Consider the following 15,499-nt stretch of genomic DNA (forward strand, 5'->3'; position numbering starts at 1 on the left):
TGCACAGACCAGAGGATTAGTGTAGAGACGTGACTAAACAGAGCTGTTTTTCAAAATGCCACTAATGATGTGTCGGTGAACAGCAAGGCTTGTATTTCTAAAATGGCTTCCCCTGGAACAATGTAGGAAACTCCTGCTCTCCCAGATGCTGGGAGGTGTTGAGTGAAAATACCAGACTGTAGGTGAGGAGGGGCTTAGGCAAAATAGGCCAAAACATTTCTGATCTGTCACATCACTCAGTGCTTTTTTCCCCCACCACATTCTCCATTTAAAAAATAATAAAATGCTTTATGCGGCAGATTTGATACAAATAACTCAGTCTCCATTCTCTTGCAGAGTTGAGTTTGTCCAAAATTTGAGGGCATTTTGAGCCCTGTTTCTTTGAACTGGGCCTTTTCAGAACCTGTGATCTTTCAGCCTCTTAAGAGATCAGCATGATCTCTTTCATGTCATAGCCACCTGTGCATTTTGAGGTCTTGAAGCTGTTAAGAATGTTTATGAAGGTCGTCCTGTCTTCTTTGGCAGAAGAGTGCTGGTTGGAAAATGTTGGATCATTAGTTTATGTGGTCATTGCTATAGCCTGAAGCACAGAGACAAAGTCTCTACTGTAGTGGGAGTGAGAAGAATTCAACTTCAGTAATAGTTATTCGATTCTGACCTGCCTGGATTGAGTTTTCCACTTATGAGGACTCACCATGTGGGAATGGAACTGGAAATCTGTTAGGCCCTCAAAGTCAGAGTTTTATTGGTAATTTTACGGCATTTTTATTTAAATAACTTCACTGTCCTAAATACCACTGACTATAGGTTTTATCAGGGCACCTCTGCCTTTATGTAAGCAGGTAAATTGGAAGAGTTCTGCTGAGAGGTCCAGCAAGCACTTGTAAGTAGAGTGCCGCAGGTGTTGGTTTCTCTCCCTTAATCTTTTTGCTTTTCCCTGACAGAGCAATTGCCTGAGAAGCATGTGGGGTGTATGCAGAAGAGACCTTCACTGCACTCACATCTCTCAAATCAAAACACCTCTCTTGTAACACCAATATTGGAAGATAATTGCCTGGGTTCAGAGAAGAGGCACAGTTCTTCTAGGGAACAAAAAGTCCAGTCTGTTTTAGATGGTGACATTTGTGTGCCTCCCCACTGACTTGAAAAGGAGCCTATGGCCACTCCCTTTGAAGGTATGAATCTTAGATTGAGTGTCTTTAGGAATCTGAAGGATTACAGGTTAGCCATGGCTTAATTAAGAGGAGACTTAAGTAATGGTGAAGAGTTCCAGGTAGCAAGAAGAGCAATTAGTGAGGGAGACACCTATGTACCTGGCTTTTGAGTTCCACTTGCTTGTTTTAGGGAGAAATCTGAGTGATGGTGAAAAATAATTTTCCCAGTTCTAATAATTCATAGTTCACAGAATCACAGAATGGTTGAGGTTGGTAGGGAACTTTGGAGGTCATCTTGTCTAACATCCCTGCCCAGGCTGGGTCATCTACAGCCAGTTGCCCAGGACCGTGTCCAGATGAGTTTTGAATGCCTCCAAGGATGGAGACTCCACAAGCACCCTGGGAAACCTGTGCCAGTGTTTGGTTGCTCCCCCAGTGGAAAAGTGTTTCCTGGTGTTCAAACAGAACCTCCTGTGTTTCAGTTTGTTCCCATTGCCTCATGTCCTGTCACTGGGCACCACTGGTAGAGCCTGGCTCGGTCCTCTTTGCACCCTCCCTTCAGGTACTTATATACATTACCAAGATCTTCCCTGAGCCTTCTCCAGGCTGAACAGACCCAGCTCTCAGCCTTTCCTCACAGGACAGATGCTCCACTGCCTTGGTCATCTTAGTTGTTTTATTTTTTCTTAGTCCCTGTAGTGATAATTAAACCCCAGACATATTAATACTTTCAAAGTTCTTTTGTTAACTTTTCTTTAATCACAGGGTGAGCAATACAAAGACTGTGTTGCTGACAGTCTTAGAGACATAAAAGGATACCTTTAATGTGTGAAAATCTGACAGACTAATTGAGTTGTCACCACTTAACAACTTCCCCACCTTAATACAAATGTAGCAGACGATATTGTATGCATGCATTTAGGGTATTGGCAATAACGTCAGCAAAGGCAGTGCTGAGCTCTCTGTGGTGTTCCCACTCCAGCCATGAGAATGCTATTAAAACCCTTGTCTGTAGGAATTCCATGTGGCTGACATGCCAGCAAAATTAAACTAGTCTTGCCATGAAGTCAGCTTTGTTTTCAGCTTCCCAAAGATGCACCACATGTTTAATCTTTTGCTGCCTCTGCAAGAATTTTTGTCCTGTTTTAATTGCTTTCCTTATTAAATGCCCTTACTCTGAAGTTAAATCCATGCAAACAGGCCTTCTGAAGTGAGTAGTATTCAGAACAAATAGCAGAATCCACTCAGTTTGTTCTCTGCAAGCCTGCAAGGCATTTGAGACAGTTTTAAAGTACATTTTTGTCACTCTTACTCTTGCTGAGTACTCCACATATGAGTAAGCTGGTAGGATAAAACCACTGGCAAGTAGTAACACAAAGAAACTGGATTAATATTGTGTAAGGATACTCATATGACGATCATGTGGTCTTTTGTATTTTCTTGTACAGTTGGTTACTTTCTTTCGGAAACATGCCCTGTGTTGCATTGAGTCTCTCATTCAGGGCTGTGGTCTTAGTTACCAAAATGCTTGGGACTGTTTTTAGTATAAGGAATCTTAGATCATTTATAAACACAGCAATTTTTTTTCCTTTTTGCACGTCTTGTGATAGGCTGTTGAATGTTACAGTACATTTGTTCTTCATTGCATAATAACAGAAGGCAGAAATAAAGTTGCACTAGTTGTATGCAAAATATTTACAAAGCAAGAAACAAGTATTGGAAATAAATTGTGGCACTAATGTATCTTGAGAAAAACACTATGGGCTTGTTTGTACTGATATGTTGTAATATTAAAGTTGCTAAATGCAAGCGATTCTAGTAAAAAATTTTCTTAACTATCATCTTTACTTTTGAGCTAGATGTTCTAGGGCATGGGTGCTCGCACCATGTATCTGTGAGCAGAAGCCACCCTTTGGGCAGAAGCAATGAAGAATTAAGCAGCTTGGATCTACACAGATTTTTTTGCAGGAGCTCCTATAAACCACGTTTATTTGTATCACCAGGCAATTTAAGCAGATTGAACCTATAGCTTTTGATTAACAGAAGATTATTTTCACACAAGTTGTCCCAGCTGGGCAAGGACCATGTAGGAAAAAAAAAAACCAGTTCCACTGTTGGAGTTTCATCCTGTAGATTATGCTGTGTTTTAATCTCCTGTGGATTCTTCTGACAGCTCTTCTAAACAGCCATCAGCAGGAAAAATCAAAATGCCTGCCATTTTTTAGGGTGACTGAAGGAAATCTTTTCAAGCAACCCAGAGCACAGGCAGAAATGAGATGGCAAATGATGTAGCCCTACTGATAATATCACTGAATTTGCAAAGTAACATGTAGACTCAGCTTAAGTCCCAGCTTTTTCAGCTGAAAGTTTGGAATTCTTGAGAGGCTGGAGACTGTTTTTGAATGTCTGTGATAGCAGACTTGAACACTTCTTGCTTTTCTTTCTCCCTTATGTAGATACTAATGTCTCTGTGGCCATCTGCACCTAATTGGACATGAAGGAGATCATAAAGGACCACCTCTTTCACAGTTGTACCTTAACATCTGTTTAATTCAACTATGAAACTGCTCAGGAAGTTGCAACAATTCACAGTGTGAAATTTTTAGTGAGTTAGGCATCTTCATTATCAAACATTAAAGGGTTTACATATTGAAAAACAAATACCCTGCACTAACTTGTTCAAAGTGCATTTGTGCACGTGTGTTTGTGTGTGCTTCTCTTTGCCTGCCTCAGGAAGCAAGGGAGAGTGCTATTTGGATGAAAATCCAAATTATTTCACATGAAGCCAGGACGAGGCAGGATTTGCATTCTGTGCTCACGTCTGGCTTCTTGGCACTGATCAAGACAGAGAAAAGAGCCAGAAACTGCCTGCGGAGCAGGACAGAAGGGAGTTACGATTATTGGAGGAGACTGTTTGGCTAGTCCAGACATGAGAGATGCAGACTGTGCCTCGTCACCTCCTCTGACTTATTTCTATTCTGGGGATGAAGAAAGCTCGAAAGGTCGGTGATTTTCCCATGGGGTAGAGTCAATCAAAGATCCTCTTCTGGGGGATGAAATAGGGCCGCTTAAAGTAGTTCCCTGCCGCACTACCTTTTCTTTCAACAAGTGGAGGTACCAGGAGGGAATGGTAAATGAACTGAGCCTGAATTTCCATAGATTAACATCTCTGTTTCCCAGGAATTGAGGGCAGTTAATAAATCTCAGCAGGTTGCTCAGCAACTCTCAGGATGGTCTCCTTCTTTTAAACTGAGCTGCAGAATGCATCGGTTTTGACTAAACACTTGTCCTTGAAAGAAACATTCTTTGTCTGAAGAACAGACTGAGGTGAACTCTGGAAATGACAGGATTGCTGTGAGCTGAAAAAACCCTCCATTTTACTGTCAGAAAGCTTTTTTGTGTTTTTCTTTTCTCACAACTGCAGGCTCCCGGGATCTCTTTAGGAGTCAAATGTCTCCAGTTTCCTCTGTGTGCTCATGCAATAAACAAACACTATTTTTACAGTGTTTGAGTCATGATGAGCCACATGCATGCCACAGAAAACAACCTGAGAAAACACATCTGCATTTGAAAGCAGGATTTTAACTGCACATTTCAATCCAGGTATTAAGTATTTCAGATAAAAACACTTGTAAACAGAAAGAGGTTTACTCTGTATTGCCGTTCTCTTAGATATTTTTTGAAGCATCTGTTTGTATGGAACAGATTGTGTAAAATTAGCAGAGTTTCCTGTGTTGATACTTTCATCCCTGACTGTTGCTTTAGTTCTGATATTTCCACCTGAATTCTTCCCCACTACTTGTTGCAGGCTGCCAGTATTATTTGATGTAATAGGGAATTTTTATCAGGTATTCCAGCAGAAAAAAGTAACAGCAAATATGTTTTCATCTTTGTTTCTTTGCTTAGTTTCTATAGGACTCCGCAGCGAATCAGTATGGCTCTTTCCAGGCAAGCTCCACATAGTTTCATGGTCATCTGGAAGTATGTTTTGTCCACTGATAGAAACTGGCCCCTTGCTGCCTGTGGCTCTTGCCTCAGAGTTGACTGTAAGTTCATGTGAGATATTAGCAGTGCTGTAATAGTTCCTAGCCCTGAAGAGCAAATAATTAACAGGATTTTTGTAGACCAATAAGTTAGCTAAACAGCTAACTGCTCCAAATTACAGTTTGGATCTCTGACAACTGGGAACAGCAAAGCCTCTGTCCCCGTGTGCCTGTAATGTTCTCATCAGAGGTTTCCCTCCTCACTTCTTGCCTGCTGTGGCTGAGGGGAGTCAGCCGGAGAGATGGAAGATTTTCATCCATCTCCAAATAGGGAAGAAAAACTTGCCTAAGGGCAGCACTGTAGTTAGGGAGGCCCCAGCCGCTGCCCCTCCTGTCTCACCATGAGTACAGTGATGCTGAGGGTCAGTGGCATGTGAGCAATGCCTGGGTTTATTCACTCATGGGTGGTTGGTAGTCTTGTCTGGACAGCATGTGGCTGTAGTGGAGGACAGGTGAGAAGGGCCTTCGTGCCAGCCTGACCGGGCTGTGTCTGCACACCTGTGGCCAGAGGATCACCTAAGAGATTACACTCTCTGCAAAGATGAGATCATAGAGAGGACCCTAACACCCTCATGCCTTTTTCTACCCAGTAACTGCAACCAGTCCACAAGGAGGGAAGGGAAAAAAGGAGTAAAACCCCCAAACAGATGATGTAGAAAGTGGAAACCCTTCTTCCCAGGCAGAATTTTGCCTGGAACACCAAGAAAGTTGATAGGACTTTGCTAAGGGCTCTGTGTTGGAGGAGCCTAGGTGGTATGCTGAGGAGAGCTGCTTTCAGGCTCCTCTCTTTCTGTATAGAGTTGGTTTCTGCCAGGATAAGGCAGCCAGAAACAACTGTTAAGAGAAACTGAATCTGGTCCTGCCTTTCCACATCTAGCCTGTCCTAACAAAGGCAGTATGTTTGTACTTTAGACATGACATCTGTAATGCAAACACAAGATGCTGTTTTGTCTTTTTCTTGACATGAAGGTGACTGTGGTGTATATAAATGAAATGGGATGAAATAACCTTTTATTCAGAGGCTGAGCAGTTTGACTTGGGCTATAGAATATAGAAACACCAGCTATAGAACCAGAAATACAGGCTTAAATTGGAGTTACTTTTCTTTTCTGGTAATTTTTCTTTGTTATTATTATTTTCATGCTTTACAAATGCGATGTGCTTTATATTATTTACTTAGTGTCAGGAGTCTCATAAAAGTAAAATCTCTGTCTCTGGCTGTCAAACATGACCACAGGAATGATTTGAAACAAGTGCTGGCAAAAAAAATAAATAGTAAATCTAAATGGCGTGGACTCTACAGCTGGGGACAGTTTAGAGGATATCTATTAAATATGGAGGTCACTTAAGACATAGGCTTACATTCCTGATCTGTATAGGGGAAAATTTAATTGCAGATTTGGCACGGCACCTTAGGGTCTGCTGTTAGCTTGCCTGCTACAGGGTAAACAGCAGCTTACTTTTTTGGGAAAAAAAGAAAGTCAGTCTTCCCATTTACTTAATTCACAATTCAGAGAGCTACCGCTTTATTTATTCAAAACAAATGTAAAAGACATTTTTCAAATGCCACAACAAATACTGAGAAATTTACAAAATAAAACTGGATTTAATAACATGAGTCTTATTTCTAAATGTGGATAGCAAATGTAGGTGGCAAAAGCTATGATCTTTAGCAATGACTGATATAGTTCACAAGTAATAGGTTTTTCTGTCTTCTCAAATTAGCTTTAAAAATAGTTACTTTTATAATATTACTCATTCTCATGTTTGAAATAGTGCAGGTAAGATGGATAAAATGTGGGTCCTTTTTCTGTGTGTATGGAATTCAAAAAAGCTTTTGCTCAAACTTCACAAGCCAAAACCAGCTCAGAACAAGAACAAATTGTGGACGTCAGAAAATTGAGTTTGAAACACAGAAGTGAAAATACTGGTTTTGTTTTGGCATTGCCTGATGAGTTCTGCCAGCCGTCTTCACTGGCTAGATGAGTGAAGATTACTGGAAAACTGAACTCGAATTAATTCATGCAGATTGCAATTGTTCTTTGTACTTAAACCCTGACCCAAAAGGTGTGCCTTTTCCTGTGGTAATATGATCAGCCTGGTAGTTTCCGGGGACTTGAAAACAAATTCCTGCAGTATAAATAGGCAGATAACAGAAATTATCATAATGAAATCAACACTGCTAAAAGCAGACAAAGTACCAAGTCCACACAATTTGCAACCACATTAGAAGCCATGGAGTGAAAAAAATTAGTAGGCGTTTTGGGGCCCTGTTACAAAAGAGATACTCCATCGAGTTTTGCTGGTTTAGAGCAAACAAAACGTTTTTAAATATTTAGAGAAGATTGAGTCCGCTTCCTGAAAAACTGAAGCCAAAGTCTGAGCTGATTTGATCTGAAATGAGGCCATCAACTCTTAAGCAATTTTGTTCATGGAAGGTAGGAATTCGATTCCTTGTATTTCAGTTACATAGCTTCCTTTTCTCTTGTCGTGTAAGAAATAATACTATTTATGATCATGCTGCTTCACCTGTTGAAAGCAAAATGTATACCATTTGTGCTATAGAAATGCTTGTGTATCTGATGGCTGCCAGTTTTCTTAGGACTGTAGCCAAATAATTATCTTTCTCTTTTCATTTCAAAACTAGAAGCAGGAACAAATGTATGTTAACAGGGAGTTTTGTTGCCTTTTTAATGCTAAAAAGGTGTGGCAATGCTAAAATTTTTTTTATTTTCTGTAGTAAGTATGTCACTTAGTTTGGAGAAGTCAAGGATGTAGTTACGTACCATGAGTCTGACCAAACTTCCACTGAACTTTCAGCTGCAACTGATTGACTCCATGGGGGAAATGTGAGGCTTGTGTTGGTTAGTAGGACTGAAAAATGACTGCTGAGCAAGTGCAGGGATTTGCTTGAAGAAAAAGTGCATACCTTCTCTTTTGGCTTAAAGAGGACAGTGACAGATGAGAACTATTTGTTTCACATAAGGACTGGGTGTTTCACGGGTTCCTCCCCGAGCAATGATAACTGTGAGTTACAGCCCTGTTGTTTGTTACTAGGAACTTTGAAATATGTGGCGCTTTTATTCTCTCTCTCCTTTTTTTTCTCTCTCTCTTTTTTTTCCCCTTAAAGCTCCAGTTCCTGCAGTTGCATTATATGTGTAAAAACAACAACAAAAAAAAGTCAATCCAACTCTGTTATGATGGGCAAAATAATAAAAAAATTTAGCTGACTTGCACCCTGAAGACAAATTTAAAAGAACAGAAAATACTGTCAAATGTGAAATTGCTTGGGTTTTAGCCTTATATCATTGTTTGTATGCCTCAGGATGGATTGTATTTCAGTGGTTTAAAACGATGTCTGAGGAGCAGGAAAACAATTAACATTCAAAGGCAGACTGGATTTCTAGAGTGATGGATTTATACTAATACACCCCTCTTTGCATTGGCATGATGTGCATGTGTCTGAACCGGTTTCTCTTGTCTGTCATGTTAAGGCAATATGACCCCCCTACCTCCAGGCCCCCATTTTTTCCCTGGAACCCAAGCATCTCATCTTTCAAAGCATTGTTAAGACTATTTTAAGATGCTTTCTTTGGGCATGGAGCCAGAGGGATTAGATGCAGGCCAGAATATCCCATAAAACCAGGGATGAATGCATTCAGGAAACATAATTTACCTGAAAACACGTAGTTCTTGTGTGTTTATCATATTTGCCAACAGTAGCAGGTAATGTAATGGGGAAAATTCATGTTTTGCCAGCTCTTTGGGCTTTAAGTCAAAGGGATTTATTTTTCTTGGGATGTTCTGCATTTTCTGACATTAAAATACAAACATCTCTGCCCCGAACTAGCAGACCTGTGAAGGCAGCAGGCATATTTTCTATTTGCCATCTAAATGTCATGCTACCAAACCTGAGTGATTCTTCCTGGCGAAACTCCTAAGCTGTGGAAAACCTAGCCTTGAGCCAGGGAGTGATACCATGGTTATCAAGTGAGATGGGCAACATTGCCTTTCTTGTTTCAGCCATAACTAAAATGCTCACCCCCAATTCACGGGTAACACAATTAGCATCCACTCTAAAGGGGCAATTAATTGAGCCAGAATGGGGAAAATGATTTGGAAACCAGTCTGACAGAGTTCAGCAGCAGGCGATTGCAGTGGTTAACTCCAAGCAGCTGCCTTGCTCCCCTGGCAGACATTGCCACCCTTGAGGTGCTGGCATCAATATTGGATCCCTTCGTGATCTGCCTCCTGAATCATAAGAGAGTTGTGGAGTGGTTGGGATGCAGCAGGACCTCTGAGCTTTCAGTCTGGTGTACTAAGGTAAATGGAAACTGGTTGTACAAGATGCTCAGCAGTTTCTCTGTTGTGAATGGTACCTCTTCTCCAAAAGCTGCTTGTAACTCAGCTGCGCAGGTTTCTTTTGCCCTTGCCATATAGCTCTGCTTGAGCCACCAGCTAAACTAGGTTATTTTAAATCAGCTAGACTGTTTGAAATATATCTTATGCCCTTTTCATCTGAAGAACTACAGCAAACTTTTTTTCCAACCAAATAATTCTTTTTGATGTGGGTATATACTTTGTAAACTGAATGTGTTCAAAGCACAACCTCATGTGTTTCTTCTCTACCTCCAATTCAGGACTCAGCTGTAGGCAAAGGACTATAGAGCACTAAGTAAGAACTTGTCTCCACTACTTTTAGAAATCAAACCAGGTTTTTTTTTACCTTAAGAGTTGCTCAGAAGTTGGGGGGAAAAAAGGATGATTAAGGGGAAAATGAGAGGAGATACTTACTAAAAATCTCTTTATTCTATCAGCCTAAGTTGAGCTTTGCTGGTAAACTTGAAATGAAGAAAAACCCAACTTGTTTTTACAGTATGTTTCATCACATGATGATTTCATTAATATTACTTATGTGTAGAAACATGCTAGGTAGGGTTTGGGATATGTTTAATAGTAAAGATACTGTCAGAGATGAGTGGACCAAGTATGTACTTTAGAGCTGGCCAGAAACTGGAATTTTTGTTCCCTAAGACAATCTAGAATTCGGAATTTCTATTATTTGGAAATAGGATGCAGAGCTGAATTTCTGCATATCTTTGATTTGGACTCAGATAATTGTTTTGTTTTAGAAAGATAAAAAATAGTTCTACACTTTATATATATATATATAATATAGATGTATCTTTAGTATTTAAAGACATTGTACTGAAATGTTTTCACATAAGTCAAATTGTATGACTTTCAATTGCTTGATACAAGCCCAGCTAAAACCAGCAGTTCCTGAAAGTATTTCACCTTTAACACAGTTTTCTTTTTCAGAAAAGCATTACAGCTGAAGTCAGGTATATTTTTAATTGGTTTCATTGATAAATACAGCACAAACACAGATGCTTTCCTCTTTGTAGTAATACTCTTTAGAAGGGCCATTTCTCAAAATGTTTTCAAAATAGCCATTTTTAAAAGTTTAATATTATCACTGATCTTGCATATTAAGACAACGATACAACACAGTGCTACAACAGTATTTTTTAGTTTCTCTTCATTGGCAAGGGACTATCTTTTTCCAAAGGCAGTTCTTAACTCTGAAGTGGAGTCAAGAACTGTGGTGTGAGCAGAGCTGAGGATTCTTCTTTGTGGGGAAGTTATGACAGGAAGACAAGTCAGGATGCTAATGTCCTGCTTTCTGGACATCTGGTGGCTTTCTGGACCAGTGTCTTTGTGGCAGGGGTGTGAGGGATGAACCTCTGCTTTTAACACAGTGCTGTAAATTTGCTATGAGCAATCCCAGATAAATATCCTCAGGCTTGGCTCAAGGCACTTCTAATGGTTATGTACCTGTGATATGTATGGCTGTCTAAATTACATGTTCCTGATGTTGCCCAGAGGATTTAAGAGGACTTGAGTTTGCGAAAGGGAATATCTTCTTTTTTTCTTTACTTTCTGGCACTAATTTCTGGTTTAATTTTGTTTGTTTGTTTTTTAGTAAGACTTTTTGATGGTAAAGAGGCACATTTTTAAAAGTAGAAATATTGTACTCACTCTTTTTCCTGCCTCTTGAAACAAAGAATGAATATTCTCATGCCCTAAGTGAAAGACCTTTGGTCCAGGAACCTTATCTAATGTTATAATCATAGGCACATTTTCAGTGTTAGAAGGGACCACATTTCCTCCAAGAAATCCCTGGTAATTTCATAGGAGGAAATGCAATAGCATTACCCTTCATGGGAGCTGTGATTATTCACATGGCCACAAGGAGCTAATGCCTGCCTGGCTGAGTTAATTGTGCGCTGGCTTGCTGCACACAGGTCATGTTTGACTAGCTTGTGAAAGGCAGCCTTGGCTGAGCTCGCTGCAATGCCGTGTGCAAAGATTAGCAGTGCTGAATGCAGTTTGGTAAGCACAAGGGATGCCAATTGGTGGGAAGCATTTGAGCTGGCAGGAAAAGCAGGTAGCCGAGTGCAGCAGGCAGTGTACAGAGGGATCACAGGTTACATCTGGGATTTTGTGATGAATGCTTAATGGGCACGTTGATTAGACAGGCAGAACTCTTCAAGCCATTGTAAATGTCGCTGAAAGAAGTGTGGCTGATAAGACACCAAATAACTGCTTTCATAAAGCTGCTCTTTGGCGTTGCAATATTTAAAGCCCAGAGAGATAATGGAGAGAAAACTGGACAATAAAATGAAAAGGGAAGTGTCCTGCTTAGCTACTTTAAACAACAAAAACATAACCCTGGTGTCTATTCGTAAGCAGCAGGCACCTCATGATGTGCCTGAACTACTGATTATTGGTGAGAAGTCCAAGACAGGATCTCTGGTAAAAGCAAGCAGTAACTTGCAGAAAGAAGATAAACTTTTGCAGAGTTACTCCATGGGAATGCCAGAAGTCAATGCAGTTGAAAGACAGGTCAGTGAGCTGGTGAGTGTGTGTGTTGGGAGGGAAGAGGTATTTCTGAACTGGAGAATTTAAAACAAAGCATGTTGGACGTGGGTTGTATATTAAAGGAGGTTAAGCCTTCTTTATCTAAATTGTCTCAATCCCCAGCATGGATGCCTGCCCCATAACAAGCAATACACAAATGCAAAGTCCTCTGGAGATCCTCTGAAAGTAATCTTTGAAAGCAGATGTTAATGATGAGTTATGCTCTAGTAACTAATGAGCATTTTTTCAGCTCCACCTCTAATAATATAGAGCAGTGATTCTTAGTAAGGAAACGTATTAGTGTTTGTCCTTTTGAACTACAATTGCTTGGGTAGTTTGGCAGCAGCTGATACGAGGTTATTCTCTGGAATAACAGAAATTGCAGAAACATTAAAAGGTCCTAATTGTAGGTAAGTAGTTTATTTATAACTACTAAGTGGATGCTATTGGAAGTTCTTGATAACAAGCCTGTGGCAACATTATTTATTTTATTTGTTCAGTGTTGTGTATAACTACGGTATTTTTGGAGATCAACTGTTGTGGAGAAGAGGCTTAAAAAAATCAACACTGGTAAAAACACAATGAGGTTTATTATTTTAAAAGAGTTTTTGCTGTTTAAAAGGTATGTAAATTACAGTAATGTAGTTTGGATCAGTGATTATTGTGAATGTTTAAGGAAAAGAAACTCTCGGAATGAATTTTGTGTCCTGTGAAACTGTGTATGCTTAGAATGGCTTAAATAAGTGGTGTCAGACTGGAATGAAATAACAGCCACTACAAACCAAATATACTTGAAGGCTTTTTCTGCCTCAAGTTACTTCTTATATTATAAATGTTTGCTAGAAAACGATCATGACATAAATGACTTTGTTCTACCAAAGGATCTCTTCTCTGTGTTCAGTTCACTGGGATATATGTGTTGCTTGTACTGGAGCCGTGAAGAACATCACAAAGTGGTTTGCTTTGTTTTAATTCTAAATTGGAAACAAGCCATTTACAACAAGGCTTTCCCCTTTCCCACTAAAGCAAGCATGGTTTACACAGCTCCCTTTAATTTAGAAGTACCTGTTAAGGTCTCTAAGTTTTGTTAACTACAGTGTAGGCATCATTTTAGTAAGACTGGCTACAACTGCCTAAATCTTTCCCCATCATCTGCACGGTTAGAGAAACCTGTTCCCAGACAGGGAATAGCAGTCCCTTGGCAGAAGCATTAGGGCAACTAACTTAGTATTTTGAAAACAAAAGCACCATGAAGGCTGCTTTAAAGTAATATTTTCATTGATTGTTGATATCCAGGTGGAGAGTGTGGGTTTTCCCTCATTTAAGACTCAGGAACTGTTTGAAAAATAACAAGTTGTGTTCCAACCAGTTAAGATCTAATACATTTAAACAGTATGTGCTAACAAGATGGATAGACAAGTTGCACTGAAATTTGTTAGGGAGGATGAGGGTTGAATTTCTGCCCACTCATAAGTGCTGCTGTTGTAGGAATGAAATTGAAGGCTCGGGACCTTTGATGTTCCTGAGGTTGCTCTGTCCTCATTTTATTGTTCACTGGCTGCCTGTAACAAACTGGGAAAGCATCTGAAGCATTTAATTAATAGTATGTGGCGTTTCAGTTGTGTGTTACTGCCTGCCTGAGTCCAAAGCCATGAATCAGCATGGGTTGTGAAAGAATGAAGCAGGAAAGCTAAAGCAAAGACACAGATAAGATAATTTTTTGGCAGTTGTGAGCTTGAAGGCGAGGGGGCAACAGCCGGTTTCAGCCTGTGGAGGTACAGGGACAAAAGCAGCCCAAAACCTTTGGAGATACTGGACGAGAGGTTCAGTGAGATCTGGCATTCATGGATGAGCAGATGGGGAGAGGCAGAGGGGAAGGTGCGGAATGGGCTGGGCCCCATCTCCACGCCAGCCTGGCATTGTGGTGAGAAGTCTGGTGCCTGAATTTCAGGATATGGAAACTGGCATCCCTGCAGGCCAGGTGAAGGAGGGCAGGAGAGCAGTGCCAGTCCTGGGTGGAGAGCCTGGCTGGAGCACCAGAGAGGAGCAGCAGCCATGAGGGATGTCGGTGTGGGTGACGCTTGGGGAGCTGTGGGGTGTACCCGGCATGGCCTCAGCCTTGTGCTGCAGAGGCCAGGTGTTACAGTGGTGTTTTGGAGGTGGCTGCACCTCTTGGGAAGGGGAAGTGAGGAGGAGAGGGAAGGCTTTCCTGGTGACAAGTCACACCACAAGGTCACCATGGAGCACAGGCGTGGAGGCAGCATGGGGACCCAGTCAGGGGTAGCTGGAGGCTGAGGCCAAGGAGAGCACAAACCTTGTTGCGTTCACAGCCATGCGGTTGCATCCATGTCAAGGCACCATGTGTGCGTACATGAGGGTGTTGCCTAGTGCTGTGGTTTCCTCTTCGTTTTTTTTTCTCAGTTCAGTTGTTTTTCTCACATTTATTCTGTATCCCCTCACAGCTGTGTTAAACTATCAACCTTTGAACTTATGAATGGGAGCATCCAAAAGAAATAGCTCATTCTGGGGGACAGTGGGGCAGCCTGACACCAGGCTTCAGATGCCACACTCATGCACGTCAGCAATTTCAGTTGCTACTCATCTTGGGTCCAGTTCAGATACAAATGTTTTCCATCCAGTTCTGGTGCTTCCTTTAAGGCTCTCTGCAGCTACTGCTGTTTTTCTGTCAATGGGTTTCTTCTTAATTTTCTTCTTTTTTTTTTCCCCTTTATTGTTTAAATGAGCTTTATAACACTGCTTTCTGTAGGGATTCTTAGTTTTCAGACTAGAGGCTTGCTCGGCTGTGCATTTTCAGTTGCAACTTTTGTGTGCAGAACAAGGGAGAGAAAGAATTGTCATCATTTCATGTTTTCATTATTTACGAATTTTTTACATAGTCACTGCAAAAATATGCACAAGACTGGTAGAGCAAACAGACTTGGTGTACACTTGCCTTTAAAAGTAAGCAGGTCTCATTTGGTGTGAGAAATAAAATGGCTGGTTACTGTAGCCAGTTCCTTCACACTTCCATAGGGATGTAGAGTCAAAAGCATTTTCATTATTTGATTGGGATTTCCCTCTTGGCAGGGAAACAAGCAGGAGGAGCAATGCCTGGGAATCCCAGGTACCTTTTTTGGGCACTTTTGAAGGTGTTTGCTTCTCTGATCCTCTTGCAGATGGTGTCTCTGAATTACTTTACAGCCCATAGGTGCCATTTTATGTGTGGGTGTTAGCTGGTATCAGGAAACCCTCTTCTGAGACCTAGCGTGTGCCTGAGGCAAACTGTGGGCACATTTCTGTGTGCCTTGTCTTTGTGTCCTTATGTGAACTGTTTTCCTCTGATCTAGTGTAGAAACACCCCTTCTTGCAAATACACAC

General features: G+C 40.9%; 1 protein-coding gene across 8 annotated transcripts in view; it reads left to right on the forward strand.

Moving 5' to 3' along the window:
* Positions 1–15,499, forward strand: part of ATP7B (ATPase copper transporting beta) — a 46,316-nt gene that overhangs the window by 1,040 nt on the left and 29,777 nt on the right. For 2 of the 8 annotated variants that reach the window (XR_008820056.1, XM_056327571.1), the window contains exon 1: positions 11,615–12,118. The exons of 1 other annotated variant lie outside the window; for it this stretch is intronic. Coding sequence is in view for 4 of the 7 variants with exons in the window: in XM_056327571.1 (XP_056183546.1) it covers positions 11,858–12,118 (261 nt within the window). In the remaining 3 variants the exon portion in view is untranslated. Of the gene's footprint in view, positions 1–3,911; positions 4,157–4,578; positions 4,758–7,537; positions 7,636–11,614; positions 12,119–12,371; positions 12,532–15,499 lie in introns of those variants that run through there. 5 more of the 8 variants (XM_056327575.1, XM_056327574.1, XM_056327576.1 and 2 more) reach the window with 5 other exon arrangements.

This window comes from Falco biarmicus, chromosome 2 (genome assembly GCF_023638135.1).
Source record: "Falco biarmicus isolate bFalBia1 chromosome 2, bFalBia1.pri, whole genome shotgun sequence".
In the NCBI taxonomy this organism is placed as follows: Eukaryota; Metazoa; Chordata; class Aves; order Falconiformes; family Falconidae; genus Falco; species Falco biarmicus.